We start from the raw sequence: 16,278 nt of genomic DNA on the forward strand, positions 1-16,278 counted from the left end.
CTTGTTCACTGGAGTTTGAAACTCTGGCAGGCGTTTTGCTGCAGCTCTATTAAGGATGCTACAGCGTTCCCAAGCGTGGTTGAGGCTGCTGGAAACTGCTGAGCTGGCACTTCCCTACAGACGGTGCTCGCAGCGCGGGCAGGCACGCAGGGCCTCCCCCGCCCGGCCCCGAGGCTCACCATTAAATGCCCTTTGGAAATGGCGGAGGGGCTTGGGAAGAGCAGCCTCGACGGAGCCTAACGTTTCTTGGCACGCAGCGTGGCCGATAACCTCGGGTGTGGGGAGCGCTCGGCTGAGAGGCCAGCAGCGAGCGGCTGTCGGCCGGAGCGAAGGAGCTGCAGCCTCCCTGCCTCCGCCTGAGCACAACCACCGAGGGTCAGCCTCCCCAGAACGCAGCCTGGTGGGGCAGAAGGTGTCAGGACAGCTCCACGGCCCGGGTCTCCTGCAGGGCAGGATTGCTGGGGTCCCACTGCGAGCCCACCGACCAAGCCAGGCGGCTTCTGAGTCCATGCTTCGTGGGCAGAGGCCGGAGCTGGGGCCTGCACCGTCTGGCAGGTGCACCCCGCAGAAAGGAGTATTTTCCTGTACGCTGCCGCTGAATTTGCAGACAAAGCGAAGGGAGGGAGCAGAGGGGAAGTGTACCCACCCCGCGAGTTCAGCCCTAGCGACTTGTAGGTGAAGCGAGTGAAACTGCTCCTTGCAAAGCGTGCATCTGGGTGAAGTGCTCCGGGTAGTCGTGAGGTAAGGGCACGCTGTGTGGTGGTGTGGGGTAACCAATAGCAAAAATACACAACGATTGAAGTCCAATGTTTCTTTGTAAGGGAAATTTTATTTACAAGATCTCAGGAAAATCAGTTATTTCATCGGGCTTTTCAGGAAGATTAAGTGCCATAAGCTTAAACCATTCACACTGAATTCACCAGTATCTGGTGATTTAGGCTTACCGTAAAAATACCAATAAAATACTCGTCCAGGTAGTGTTGATGAGTGATTAACCATAATAGTTTTCTGCATCTAAAACGATTCTTTTGCTCTTCTATCCAGCACAGGCGTGAGATTCCAGAGTCCTATATAGATACATCTTGGCCAGATACCTGGTGGCTTTAAAATATTTTAATGGGAATCAGTGCCTTTGAAAGCTCCCGGACTAACAGCTATGGAGCCCCAAGTGGTCTTGTTTATCCACTGAACAATCTGGGGCTGCCAAACTGAATTCACTGGAAAAATTAGGCAGATGAGTTTCAGAGCTTTCTTGTAACTGCGTGCGCAAGCTCTTTCTCTCCTCCATGTCTTTGCTACATGATTTGGCACAGAAGCCAAGGATACACTTGCTATTCAGGTATCTGAGAAGTACTTGCACACATGGCATCTGAGATAATAAAGAGGTGTGGAAAACCATCATCACCCAAATTCCTGAGCTGTTTCCCCACCGTCAGCCCCAGCTCCCAGCCTGAGGAACGCGCTTGTTTGCAGTGCTGGAGTTTTGTTCTGTAATAGCCCCCATCTGGGGCTACCTGCCCGTCGGGAGGCAAGCCGAGGCTGTCAGGCTCATGCCTCGGGAGCTACTGATCTGGAACTAACAGTGGGCGCTAACAAACTGCAGTCACAGGTCTGTGGCTCTGCATGTTTATGTGCTTCTGCAGTCCGCTTACCTGAATCGTGAGATCTCTGTCTGTACGGAGTTACTTGGCAGCGAATGTGTTCCCTTGCTCTTTTCCTTTGGGCTGCTATTGTATAAGCACAAGCCTATGGAAGCCAAGTTTCTGGGGGACTCAATGTATAATGGAAACTGTTCCTTTTTGTCTTCAGAAATACACTTTAACTATACCAAGCTAAGCCAAAAGCTGCTGGTGCTGCAGAGCCTCCCTGTACCAAATACGGTGGCAAATTTGGGAGCTGGGGCACAGTTGTCTTGGATCCATGGGTTTTCTCTTCAGGCTACCCCATGTCCATGGTTAGAAAACAGGGTGAGCTCACATTGCTGAGTGCAATTGCAGCCCCCTCCCTTCTCAGCTCTCATTTTTTACCGGAGCAAACAGGACCGCGGCTGCAGCTCAGCCGTCCTCCTGCCTCTCTCACCACCTTCAGCCACCACAGGAATTAGGAAGGGGAGGGGATGCTGAGGCTGATGAGACGAGGCTTGTTTAAAAAGCTTGTGCTCAGCTCAGGCAGTGCTATGCCTGCATTTTTCCTTATGCTTATTGCTTGTGAGCCCTTTCATTCTTTTGTGCAGTTACAGAGCAAAATGTGGGAATATTACATACTGAATAGACATTACTGGACCAGTCAAGTGTTCACGTGGATCGATTAAATAGCCTGTCTTCTAAGACCAAAATGAAATCCTGCTAAGAAAACATCTTGCAAATTTCTTTTTCCCTTGAGTAGTGGTGGTGTTGAAGTGTTTGGTTGAGATCTGCATCCCATCTTAGCCTAGGGTATGCCTGTAGAGGTGCACTTTGGAACATCACTGCCCCAAAAAGAGCTCAAGGACAGTTTGCTCTCTAAAATAACATCATTACATCAGCTTTCCAGTGCACAGTTTGGTATACAAGGGCATTCAGCTTGCTTGCTGGGTTGTGATTCATTGTCTTGGAGCTGAAAGGTGTGTGCTCCAGTAACTCCAAAACACTGTGGATCAAACCCCGCTCTTCTGTGTGTTTTCTTCCAAATGATGTGTGTGTGCTGGACCCAGGATGCATGCTTTTTAAGTACAGGCATTGGAAATGCGATTGCTACCAACTATATGTGCTTTTCAGAATAGTTTTAAGAGTACTCGTGGTTGTCTTTCAGTGGGGCTGAATTCTGTGTGACCAAGACTTCATTGGCTATAGGATGGATAAGGAGAATTTTCTTTCAAGTTTTCCGCATTGGTGGATGCACGGTCACATTAACTATGCTGTCATTAAAAAAAAAAAGCCTTAAAATGCGTAGCCTTAGGAGACATGAGTTGCTATTACACTCACTAGCACTTCGTGTAGTTGGCTTTCTCACGCTGCGTGTCTTGGCAATGCGCTGTGTTGCAAAGCTGGAGACCGTGAGCTTCCATGCAGAGATCGTCCCATTTGCATTCTAGTCAGAGGGCCGGGATTCATAACCCTGTTTTGGGCTCTCCCTGGCTTCCCAACAGCTCTGCCTCCCCAGACTTCACAGGAACCTCTAGGGCAAGGAGAGGGCCTGGGAACCAAGCAGCCTGACAGCGTGGTACCGAGAAGGAGACGTCCGTGCATGGGTGCAGCACGTGGCCCGAGAAGCGGTGCCAGCTGGTGGGGGTTTTGGTGCAGATGTTTGGACTGCCATGGGTGATTGCAGCCACAGCACGTGGGCCGGCTCTGATGTAACATGTGGCAAGAGCGGAAAGGGCACATAGGGTGCAACGGGTCAAAAATGCCCCAGATCTCAACATCCAGTCAGCAGTTTCATAAATGCTTTAAGCCCTTTTAAACATCTGTCCTCTGGTTTGGGGAATGATATGTATGAACAGAAGACTTTAAGAACTGGTGTGATTACAAGTTCCCCAACATGCTGTGGTATCTGAACACTCACAGTCCTTGTAATGTTAACAGCACTTTTAATTTTGCTCCCTGAGCCCATGCCTAAGTACAGCGGTCCAAGTTGACACCTGGTGTTGAACGAAGATATCCTGCTGCTGCTCAGGCTCCCTCCTGCAAGAACTTGGGCTGCTGGTGGTGGTCTGGCACAGCACTGCAATATGCAATTGGGATCACATGCTGTGCAAGGGAAAAAGAAATTCCATTTTACTAACCTTTATATTTTGTGTTGTAGCCATGAGACGCAAACGACCTGCTGGGATCATCCCAAAATGACTGAGCTCTACCAGTCTTTAGGTAAGACACTTCTACCAGTTGTTTTTTTCCCCAATCAAATGCATTGTTACAATAAAAATTTCCAGGAGTGGTGAAACAAAATTATATTGACGTGAGAGGCTGTGCTTTTATCAAGGTTAAATATTCTGCAAGAGAAAGGCCTAATAACTTATTTCAAACATGGAGTGGAAAAATTAATATATCAATTAGCATGCTTGGAGTGTACATTGGATTTACTAAGTAATTTGGTTGCATTGTTGCAAACTTAGTGAAAGACTGGGACAGAAATTAAGAAGAAAAAAAAAGAAGAAATCCTGTATCTTTTCACTGTCTAATCTATTTTACAAAAGGCAGATGAAAAATCAAACCAAGCTGCTGTTAGTGCTGGCTTTTGCATGGTAGAAAGCCAATTGAAGCAATTTGCCAAACTGCATTACCACTGCTTTATTTTTAAAGCACTTTCAATACTTGGAACACATGGCAGCTGTCATGATGTCATTTCGAATACCCAAATTGCATGCTTATTATGACTTCAGTGCGCCTCTCTGGTGGTTTTTTTGTTGTCGTTGTTTTTTGTTGTTGTTGTCTTTTTAATTTTTTTTAGCAGCTTTGGGTTTTAGCAATAGAAAGAAGCACATGTATAAGATACAATAGGTCAATCTATGCTCTAGTATAGGCTGCTTGGCAGACCATTTAATAGCTAACTGTTTGCTTTTAATGGTCATGTTAATAAGTAATGGAGGGTATAATAAAAATTAAGCTATTTCTCTAGAAGAATTATCAATGAATATGCTGTATTCATAAAGGAGGTTACATTCGTATAGCACACATATATAAACCAGCTTTTAAACAAGCCAGCTTCAGTACTAGGACAGTCAAATCTAGCATTCAGTGCAGGCTTATTTACCATAGTGAAATATAGCTTAAATTATCTCCTGCTAAACTCTGTGCTGGCATAATTAGACTGTTTTCAGTAGCTAAACTGATGTATTTCAAGCTAACTCAGGGAACTTGCTCTGCAGTAAAGGCATACCCAAGCTATTTTAGAAAAGCGATATGATAAAACCGAATGAAAGTGTGAAGGTTTTTTTTCTTTATAGTATTAGCAGTGTGGCAGCAATTTGTTTAAAAATTAACCAGAAGACTGCTGTGTATGTCAAAAAGGGATATAAGATGTATAAATTCAGGCTAACAAAATGCAAAAGCAGACAAGTGTTGACTTGCCATTTAATTATAACGTATTGCCCTGTTCGCTTCCTTTATATTTCTGCTCTGAAACTGAGTAGTTTAGAGGATTCAGGACAAATAGTAATTGTGCATGCAGACATCTCTTTAATATGGGTAGATCTTCAAACAGTTGCCTGTTAATTGAACCGCACTCTGACTCTGCAGCCTGCTTTGATCCAGAGACGGAGTGGTGTCTCTGATACTGTTGCTGGTCAGACCTGAATCCTCTTGAAACTGCTTTTCTCCTGGGATTTCTTTCTGGTATTTCAGCTCGAGTACTCTTGAATATTAAGAAGTTAAGAGGTAATTCTATAAGAGGGGAAAAAAGTGTCCTGGCGGGTTCAGGTCAAGAGTTCAAAAGATGTGTGACTGTTGAAGTCAGTTTGCATTTAGTTTAACTGAGATTTTATCTCTGTGAGTATCACCTGGATGTCAAGAGTTGAAGACATCCTTCCTTCTTACTGCATAAAGAAGGAACATGTTTAGGCAGATTTTATTTCTGTATTTTTTCTTTTAAAATCCATTTGTTTTCAGGAGAAATGAATGTCCAGAAGGACAGTCCTTTTTCTGGCTAATTTTATTTCTATTTTTTGAGCTGGGACCAAGTCCTTATTAATATGGAAGCAACATTGATTTCAGCAAAGGATGTGTAATATGTGTTTCTGTTAGTAAACTTAGGTGTTTGTACATGTGTACAAAACAGATTAGACAATGATTCTTTGTGCACTGCCACATAGGGTGAGGCTTTGATAAAAGTGCTGCTGAATAACCTACCATTTTATTTTATTTTTGAATTGGGGTATATTCATCATTGCCTAACTCTCATATAAATTGCATAATACAAGCATAACCCGTTTAGTCTTGAATGGGAGCCTTGATGTGTTTTCAGTGCTTTGCTTTGCCTCAGGTCAAAACGGTAATAATGGGATGTTTGAAGTCTTTTCAGACTGTTCAGTAATATTTTATCTGAAAAGATATTATTAAAGTTGATTTTGTATTGCATACTCATTAGATCCTATTATTTTTCCCCACATTAGGATCCAAATTTTGCTTCTCATTCATACGGAGAACTTTGTAAAGAACTTAGTATGTATGCGATTTAAAAATCTGGTAGAAAATGTGAATTCTACAATCTAGGTAAATGCAAAAAAGAGAGACCAAGCACATCAATGCTGTCAAAAGTGTTCATTTCCATTTTCCAACTCCTACACTTTGCCCATAGGGAATAATTGAGCAATGTGATACAGCACTCTGTACATCCCAGGTACTGACTGATGTGTTGCCTTTCTGTAAATTTGCCATGCTTTAATTGATGCCAGTGCATCATAATTTGCTAGAAGATCCTTGTGTCTAATTTAAATTCTTACTATTTACTGAAAGCCTAATTTTTTTAAGTGAATGAGGAAGATGCAAGTGGGCACAAGGTAACGTTTCTCATTTGCCTATGTCTTTGAGCCAAAATAGACTTTTCTGCAAAAGAAGAAGTAATGTTAGTTTTATTCTTCACATATCCACTTCACACATCTACAAATTGCCACAGTACATTTTGCTAAAATAGAATAATTCCAAGTTTCAAACTTACTGTCCTCAGCTTTCTGTCTTTGAGAGTTTGGGTATTTGTAAAAATGAAGCTAAATTACGTGGGGCCGTTATTTGGTACTAATAAAAGAATGTAGGAACGTGCTGTATACATTACATTACATGGAACATTACTGTACCCGATCAGGTTCTTGGTCCAAGAACTCCTGTATCCTGTGTCCAGTAGGGACTGCATCAGAAAAAGCAGAAAGAAATTGCAGGAAAAAATTGTAAAACAGCCTGCCCTTTTTACACTCATTTGCTGAAACAGCGCCATTTATAAAAATACTATTAATGAATACAAAATGTTCCATTTTAAATTTAGTATTGTGTGCTGGAAATTTTTACCTGGCTGTTCTTTCAACAGAAGCCTTTCCTTCTTAGCAGATTGAAGTGCTTGCTCTGGACTGCATTTCTTTATTATTTAAACAACATAGCAATTTTATCAGTTTTAATGAAGCATCTATTGCTGACTCAAGTTGGGCAATTTTCACTCTTCATTTAAAGTTATGGGTACTTAAAGTTACATAACGAGCCGTCAATATTAAATGACATAATTGTTGTTTAATGGTCAAATCGAAGTGGCAATAGGTAATTGCAGCAATGACCTGAGCTGTATCATTTAATTTATCCACCAGATGTTGATACAGATTGACTAGCTATGTAAATGAAGAACATAGTGAAAAAACAAGTGCTGAAATGGAGAGGTAGTAAAAATCAGTGACATGTGAGTCTCAGGGGTTTGGCTGCCGAGAGTCACCCTCAGTTTGTGTAACACCGTTATGAACCACTCCCCTGTTCTTCTAACTTTCCTCTGAAAGTCTTCAAAGTACCCAGAACTGCTCTGGCAGCTTTTCTTTCCAAGAGCAGTTGCCCTGCAGCAGATCTGCTTTTTTACACTGTGCTTTTACAGCCCCCTTACAAATTTTCTCATCCTTCATGATGGCTCCAGGGTATCACTGAAATGAGAATTTGCATTATTTTATTGTCCCAAAGAATCCAAGGACCTTTGAGACCAGGAGAGCAGGAATCAAAGTAGTTTGGGATTGCTTACATTTTATTTTTTTTCAGTTTGTCTTCTGAGTGTGAACATTTAATTGCAAACAGCTTAGCTCAGAATGACAGCGTTTTGCCTTTAAGCTGATAATGTCTCTAACCTTAGCAGTGGTGGTCCAGGAGAACTTGGTCTGTCGTGCTGTACTGTTAGTGTCCCCCTCCTCCAGTCTTCCCATGGGATGACAGGATGAGTTTCCTGAGTCTCTGTAAACAGTAATTGCAATAGCAGGATGCAGTCAGGAGGCATCTGTTTCTCCTAATTTCCCAAGGTAGGACAAGAGGGTTAAAAAAAATACACCCACACCCTTGCAGACTCCAGTGCACTGCAGCTGGTGACAGCTTTCCATTTAATTTGGGGTGTGGGGGTGGCGGTTCTCCATGTCATGCATGGAAGAAAAGTCTCATCGGCTTAACACAAGGTGAGAAAATGCTGAGAGGCACTTCTGAGCCTCCACCAGAGTTTCGGCAGCAGCCGCTGTGGTGATCTTGTGGCTGGCTGCACCATACAGCAGCGGGAGCTTCTAACTGAATGACCGAGGAAGATAAATGTCATTGCCCTTTTTGGTTTGCATTTTTGTGTGTCCTTCTGAAATGCTGCCTGAAGAGGTTAAACTCTTGGCCCCTCTAATGCCATAAAAAATTCTACATTTCTGTTACAAAACTATTACACTATCTGTTGCTTTTCTCTGAGATTTTATCCATTTTCAGCTAATTGATTTCCATGCTTGTATTAATAAGACATGTGCCTATCTTACACATCATTCATGTGATTTCTACTGAAATCCAAGGATATGGAAGCTGTTTTTTAAATGTTGCTTCTCCACTGATGTCATTGTCAAGGTAACTGTAATTGGTGTAATAAAATTTTTCATTTGGGAAAATAGGATTGTTTGGGTTCTAACACCCTTGGATAGTCTTCGGACCTGGAGTATGTCATCTTTCTAAAGGGTATGGCTACATCCCATGCAGACATACACCTAACAGTCAGTACACGTAGCTATGGCAGAGGAGCCTTAATTTGCTGATGAGCTACCAGTGGTAGGGACCATCATGTTTCAAGGACCTTGCGTTCCTTGGAAACTAAGCCTTAGGTCTATTAGCACTGAAGGAGGAAATTAGAGAGAGAGCAAAGTAATGTTCTGCTGTAAAACAGCTAGCCATATGGAAACGTTTTGCTCAAGAGTATTATCCTCTTGGTTTGCAAATGGAGATCATTCCTTAATAGTTTTGAAGTTGTTTGCTATTTATTTGTTGTAGGATTTTTTGTTAAGACTACATCTCAGCTAGCATATAGGTTGTTGCTGACCTGACCATAAACTCTGACTATGTCCCAGCCCCATAATGGGGTAACCCAGGTGTCCTTTCTCAGTCTCAGACTTCCAGGATGAATAAAAGCTATGCCATACTGAAACTAAATTCCCAAGGGCCTTGTCAATTAATCAGGTTATCGGTATGCTGGCACATGCTGTGGCGTTCATCCACGTTTTGGTCTAAATGCAGACATTAGCACTTTGGTGCCCCGAGTACCTCCCACTTATTAATTAATTTGCAGAGACATTGTTGGCTGTTCTACTTGGTAGAGTGGTTATAATACAACACGCCGTATCGCTTTGTGGACAGTGCTTGAGCTATATGTCTACATATATAATATCACTGTTTACCATTATTTATCCTCAAAGCAATGTAGATGATCGCATTAATTATTGTTATAATGAAAGAGTCAATGGCTAGGACTCAGCTGATATTAAGCAATGTTTATTGATTAATTTCTTTCCTTTATGCATTTGTCTCATTTGCATTTTTAAATTACAGTTCCTACAGAGGTGATATATGCCACTGTAGGGCATCATTAGAAGATTTATATATGGGTTTCGGGCAGCAGGAAGGTATCCAGCACTCATCAACTGGTCAGGGAATCGCAGCTGCATTGAATTGGTGTGAGATGAAACTTCTTGAAAAGTCAGGGTGCTATTAGTCTGATGAAACATATGAAGGCTTAGTGGCTGGTGGTGGAATTATGGTCCGTTCAGGATTGTACAGTAAACAGTTTTTAACCTCTGTTAGGTAGGCATTATCAGAGTCAACAGTGACTTGTGATTCCCCAAATAGCTTATCCTCTGCTAGCACTATATTTATGAACAGCTATTTGAAGAAGTCATACTATGGTAGTGTAATGCGTTCAGGTTTTGAGATATATTGATGTAGGTTCATATCTTCTTGCTTGCAAAGAAGTGAGAGTTTAAAAACAAACAAAAAAGCCAAACAAACCAAACAAAAAACGGGGAAAAAAAAACGCACAAAAAATGTAAATCTCACTAAATGAAGATGAGGATTTGATGAGGCTGGCCAGGTGAGTATTTGACCTTATGAGGTCTAGTTGTTAACTTGACAAATATTGCTCTTGAGATGATAGTTATCACCTGAAGCATGCAAGCTGCTCTTTTCAGTTTGATGGGATCCAGGCAGTGGTAAAAAATGCTGTCCATAAAAGCAAATGAAATGGGCTGTGTTTTGTCCTTGTCAATTAAAAAGTGATTAGAATAATATTCACAATAATATAAACAAGTGACCTCTCTAAACTAAAAGATGAGGTGGTTTCCAGGTAGAAAGGACTTCTAAAATGCCTTCTGATTACATTGTGTGTGTGAGTCACATTTTATCAACTACCTTTGGGAGGAGAGAGTCTGGCCTGTCCCAGAGCTTTTAAATGCTCAGCCAGATGAGTCTGTGTTAGAGGACAGGGCATTGTCAAATGAAACATCGCAGTCATTTAGCACTAACAGCAGCTGGAGCAGATGCGCAGTGAATATTCTTTTAAAGAATGGCCATGGAAAGCAGTTCAGTTATAACACATTACCTAAAACCGATCGTCTGGGTCATAGATGCATGCTGCTGAAGAAACAAATATGCCTCCACACTGGACACTACATCTCTTGTTAAAAATGGTCTGTTTTTTCAAACTTATTGCCCTTTATTTTTTTTATTGCTTTTAGTCATAAAAGCCACCTTATTTCATGCAATAAAGGGTCAAGAATATGAGGATCTGGTTTTGCTATTAAAAAACAGTAATGGTATTGCAATGTATAATACAGAATTTAGCATGGGATAATAATAATAATAAAAAAGTCTACAACATCTAAGTTGTTGATACGGTGTCAGTAGTCAGTGGGACACTCCAGCAGGCGGTTCAAATTTTTGATGCAAATCATGGATCACTTCTCAAATGAGTGATTTTTACCTGATTAGCCACTGTCATAAGGACCTGCTAGATGTAATTACTGCTGTTTCTACAGTACCGTAGAAAGGCAGCATTGAAAAATGTGTTTATGTCTTAGCTCTTTTGAGGAAGAACATAGCTCTCGCATTCTGACATTACTCTCAACATGCAGAATTATGCAGGAGAGGTTAATTAGACGGGATTAATTGGCTTTAATTGTCTGATTGTCTTTCAGCAATAGTTCTGATTTTAGTTCTTCCTATCAACAGACTGGAGCCCTTTTCATTAAAGCTGCATGTGTAAGGAGCATTAGTTTTTCTTGAATAATCTGTAGGCGCCTGATGGACGCAGAGGAGATCAGTCTTCTAGATAACCTTCTCCTCACCGCATTAGTTGCTGTGAAGGAAGTGGAGGGGCGTGTCGTGTCTGTAATGAAAAGAAGAAAGCTGCAAAAGGAGATTTCCAAATTTCCAAGGCTCATTTATACCTTAGCATTTCGAACTCTTTCACAGTGACAGTGAGAGAGAGGGCTGTGGTAGAAGCTTGAGAAAGATCATGGTGAGATCTTCCTGCTGTGTTGGTGGGAATTGCTTGTTGCTGCTAAGGCATCACCACCTGCCCTTTCTTACAGGTCTTTTGTAGTATAATCCTGAAACTTCTCCCCTGGAAGCATTTCTACTCCTTGAACAGAGAGCTCATTTGTAGCTGAGTGGCAGGAGAACTACTCTTCCTCTTTCCTCCTGTGTGTAAATACTCTTGTCAACAAATACAGCGCTGCCACATTTTCCTCAGTCTGTTCGTTTCCAGGGGCCAGGTGACCTTTTCCAATACAAAACGTAAGCAGATTATGCTCTTGAGCATCTACGTTTTCTGATCAAAGCATGGAAGTTACCTTCTGAGCAGTGAGGACTAGGGCTGGGGTTGGAGTATCGCCAAAACAACCCAAAAGTCTCATACACTCCAAGGGCTTTTCAGACCTCTACTCGCCTCATTGGGATGAGGGGACTGTGCACTCCTTCTAGGACTGGGAGGAAAGGCTGGAGAAGTGCATGCTTGCTGTACTTAGCTTTCCTACCTGCTCAGAGGTGGCAAAAGTTCTGTGGAATCAACGCTTAGTGGGTCCTGAGTTTTCAGTTGTCTTTTTGGGAGTGAAGAAAGCAATAGATAATTTCCCCTGGAACCCAGGAAGGAAAAAAAAAAAAAAAAAACAGAGGAAAGGATGAGCTAGTAGTGTTTTTATAAACTGTTGGAAGTTTGTTGCTGCTTGTGCCACATTCCTCCCTCCTCCACATATTCCCAGCAGTAATGCCTGGCTTGCAGCCAAGCAGTGCCTTATGCTGCCTTACTCCAGTTTTCCTCCATTGCTGTTACCAGTGACGTTACCACTAACGTTAGCAAGCAGAGTTACCAAGCCTCATTACCTGACAGTCTTATGTTGTACAGTTCACTTAAATGGAGCCACGCACCAGCAAGGGAAGCATTTGGGGCCCAATTAGAAGAGATCTGGGCTTCCCCTCGCTGCTCTGTGGAGCAGTGCATTCTTCACAGCAGTAGCTCAGGGGGAGGAAAGTCACCACCAGCAGATTTGTAGGAGCATGGTTAAAAAAACTCAAAGCCCCATCCGTCCTGGTCTTGAACACGTCCAGGGAAGGTACATCCACAGCTTCTCCAGGCAACCTGTTCCTGTGCCTCACCACTCTCATAGCAAATAATATATTCCTAATATCTAATCTAAATCTGCACTCTTACAGTTTAAAACCATTACTCCTTGTCCTATCCCTACACTCCCTGACAAAGAGTCCCTCTCATGTTTTCCTGTAGGCCCCCTTTTAGGTGCTAGAAGGCTGCTCTAAAGTCTCCCCAGAGCCTTCTCTTCTCCAAGCTGAACAACCCCAACTCTCTCAGCCCGTCTTCATAGGAGAGGTGCTCCAGCCCATTAATAATCTCTGTGGCTCTCCCCTGGGCTCATTCTATAACAGGTCCACGTCCTTCTGCTGGACACAGTGCTCTAGGTGGGTCTCATGAGAGCAGAGCAGAGGGGGAGAATCACCTCCCTTGGTGTGCTGGCCATACTTCTTTTGATGCAGCCCAGGATAGGGTTGATTTTCTGGGCTTCAAGCGCACGTTGATGGCTCATGTTGAGTTTCTTGTCAACCAGCACCCCCATGTCCTTCTCCTCAGGGCTGCTCTCAATCCATTCATTGCCCAGCCTGTGTTTGTGCTTGGGATTGTCCCGGCCCAGATGCAGGACCTTGCACTTGGCGTTGTTGAACTTCATGAGGTTCATCCTTAGGTGCTGGTTTCTCCTCTTAGGGGGATTCGTACCAATGTGTGCAAATATTTGAAAGAATGGTACAAAGAAGAGGGAGCCAGGCTCTTTTCAGTGGTGCCCAGTGCCAGGACAAGAGGCGCTGGGCACAAAGTGGAGCCCAGGAGGCTCCCTCTGAGCACCGGGCAGCCCTTCTGTGCTGTGCGGTGAGGAGCCCTGGCACAGGCTGCCCAGGGAGCTGTGGGGGCTCCTCCTTGGGGATCTCCAAAAGCCGCCTGGGCACGGCCCTGGGCAGCCTGCTCTGGGTGGCCCTGCTCGGGCAGGGCTTGGGGTAGGTGGCCTCCAGGGGTCCCTGCCAACCTCAGCCATCCTGTGATTCTGTGGGCATTTGCTGTGTTGCCCTCTCCATGGAACAGTCTTCCCTCATCGTAGTCCAAGTCAGAATTTAAATTCCTGTCTTGTAGTTATAAAATGCTATTACACTTGTCTTTCAGGAGCCATAAAACCTCTTATTATTGTCCTTTTTTTGGATTTAGAATGGTTAGAATGTGGTACTTTCGCTGAAATGGAAGAAGAGGCAGATGAAAGGTACAGACACAACCTGGCTGAAAGTGAGGTCAGGAAAGGCATTTAAAGGAGTCCCAAATATAAAATAAAATGAAAGTACTAAAATCTGAGGCAAAGATGTGACATGGAATGACGGTGACATAGCAAATGGCTGCCTTCACCTGGTCAGCTAGCCATCCATTAGGAGTGTGGTGGTGGTGGCATAACGAGGATGGGAGGTGGGCAGTTGACAAAAACAAGGCATGGGCTAATGCTGATAAAAGGTGGGAGCAAAAGCCTGCTACAGCTGCCCGGCCTCAGCATATAGAGTGAAGAGCTAACGTTGCTCCTGCTTTCCCAAAACCTAAGATGAGGGCTCTGAAGTTAGCTCTCGACATAGCTTGTTGGTCATTTACAACAGGTGCTTCTTGGCAGCAGTGTCAGAGGGGTTGATAAGAAATTCAGCATGTCACATGTGCAGGAAAATAGATGTAAACTACAGCACTTTGAAGATTAAGTGTTTTCATGATTTGTACTTTCTGCCCTGATTAAGGCCTCAAATATGTGTATATATATTTACTAATGCTTCTTAAAATGTAAATAATAAATAGATAAGCTTTTTCAGAATATGCATTTAAAATTCAGGGAAAGCTTCTTCGTGTTGTGAAATGCTAGCCATAACCTAGTGTATATAAGCCTCGAATCCAATTAATTTTGACCAATCTTACGTTTAACAAGTAAAATTGCTACTACTTGGGATATTTTTTGTTTGTTTGTTTTCCAGAACGCAAGTGTAGTCTTACAACAAGGTACAAAATGTAACTGAAGCCACAGCGTGTTTGCAAGGGACTGCTTTATTAATTTCTCCTGAAGACAAATTAAGTTGCTTTATTTAAATTGCGTGCTTTATTCCACACCACATTAATGCTTGTGGACCTGTCAGGATAATTGTGAGAGAGCGGGCTGGCAGGCACAATGCCCAAGAGAACTGCCCATTAAAAAGGTGTATACGGCTGTGCAAAGAAAAAGAAATTATATACAAAGCTGAAAGTTTCCCTTCTGCTGCAAGACGTGTTTTAGAAACACTTCACAGCTTTATTAAGGTATTCAAAACTACTGAATTATCAGACCTCAAATTACTCATTCAGAACAGCTTAATTAAAATTTATGTAATTGAGACGATATTCCCTCTGCTACCTATACCTGTACAGCATTGTAAACGATGCCTGGATAGTTATACCCAAGCTGCCACATCACGAACACCTTTACAGTACCTCAGTGCATCCTCCTGCAAGGAACCATTCTGTATTTGCCCTGTTTTCAGTAATAGTCTCTCTCTCCAGTCTGGGAGGCAGCTTATTGATTGGGCTAAATGGACCTCTGCTGGGAGCCAATATCATGTTTTTTTTTCACGTTCTTTTTGTATTTACAGAGGCGTTAACATTTTCAAAACGCCATCCCATCCTTAACCCCTTAGGCTTGGCAGGTTTCACTGTTAGTATTAAACTAAACATAACCAGCAGCATTGCTGGGTACAGGAGCCAGCAGAGCCCGTGTCGGCATGAGCAAAGCCACTGCAAGGTGCCAGCACGCAGCCCAGAGCAAGGAGGTGCCCGGGGGTAGCAGTGCCCCGTGGGTTTTTGTGGGACTGGAGCGGCGAGGAGGGTGCCCCAGCCGCAGCCTGATTCCCGCAGCATCCCTGTGAGGGGGTGGCGGTGCCCTTTGGGAAACGGCATCTGCTCATTTAGTTGCCCCCGGAAGAGCAGCCAGCCCCTCTTCTCTTTGCTGAAGTTAGCAGCTTGCCCCTGTGCACAGTTTAGGTGTGTGTCAGTCTGCTCCCATAAACGTTCAGAAGCCCTTCGCCAGGATGTCGCGCTCGCTTCTGCGCCTTGGGTTTGCTTCTGAGTAACACAAGCAGTGGTGTACCTGCAGCGTGGTGCTGGTGTGCCAGCCTGCCTGTAAATGAGCTGGCTGATACACCGGCAGGAGCTCAGCCACGGTAGCTTTGACCTCACTCCCAGTAAATCTATCTTTATTCTTCTTGTAAATAAACGGGTTTGCCCAAGGCCGCTCTCAGCAAAGCCAGGGTCAGGATCAGAGCAAGCACATCATCTTCAGTCTAGTTTCGCAGAGGCAGGCAGAAGACAAAGGTGCAAATCCAGTTGCCTGGTCATATGAAGTCCAAGACAAGTTTTGCTTGAAACCCCTCCTTTGTTTCCAGTTCTTTCTACAGCCTGCTTCTTAAACTGCCAAGCGGGGCCGTGTCCTGCCGGGGAGGTAGCCACGAGGCAGTGCTGAGCTATGCTCGCGTAGCCCTGACCGAGCCTCCCCCGTGCCGAGCGGGTTGGTTATCTGCTCAGCGTGCTGCTGGCTGGGGATGTGGCCACCTTGTCTCTGCAGTGTCCCAACAACCCGTGGCTAAACTGTTCCCTCCACAGCCGGGACTCCTGCAGGTGATCTGGTTTGGTGAGCCGCACGAGAAGGCTGCAGTGAAACTGGCCCGAGGCCGCTCCCGTTCCTTGCCCTGCTCCTGTGGCCTCTGGGCTCCCCGCAGTTTCCAA

The 16,278-nt window shown here is 43.9% G+C and overlaps 1 protein-coding gene across 30 annotated transcripts in view; it reads left to right on the top strand.

Moving 5' to 3' along the window:
• The window catches only part of DMD (dystrophin), a 1,241,121-nt gene that overhangs the window by 1,155,593 nt on the left and 69,250 nt on the right, over positions 1-16,278 (top strand). For all 30 annotated transcript variants that reach the window (XM_080576230.1, XM_080576221.1, XM_080576246.1 and 27 more), the window contains one exon: positions 3,784-3,845. In XM_080576230.1, coding sequence (XP_080432356.1) covers positions 3,784-3,845 — 62 coding nt within the window. The remainder of the gene's footprint in view (positions 1-3,783; positions 3,846-16,278) is intronic.

Source organism: Anser brachyrhynchus (assembly GCF_964034855.1).
Source record: "Anser brachyrhynchus genome assembly, chromosome: 1".
In the NCBI taxonomy this organism is placed as follows: domain Eukaryota; kingdom Metazoa; phylum Chordata; class Aves; order Anseriformes; family Anatidae; genus Anser; species Anser brachyrhynchus.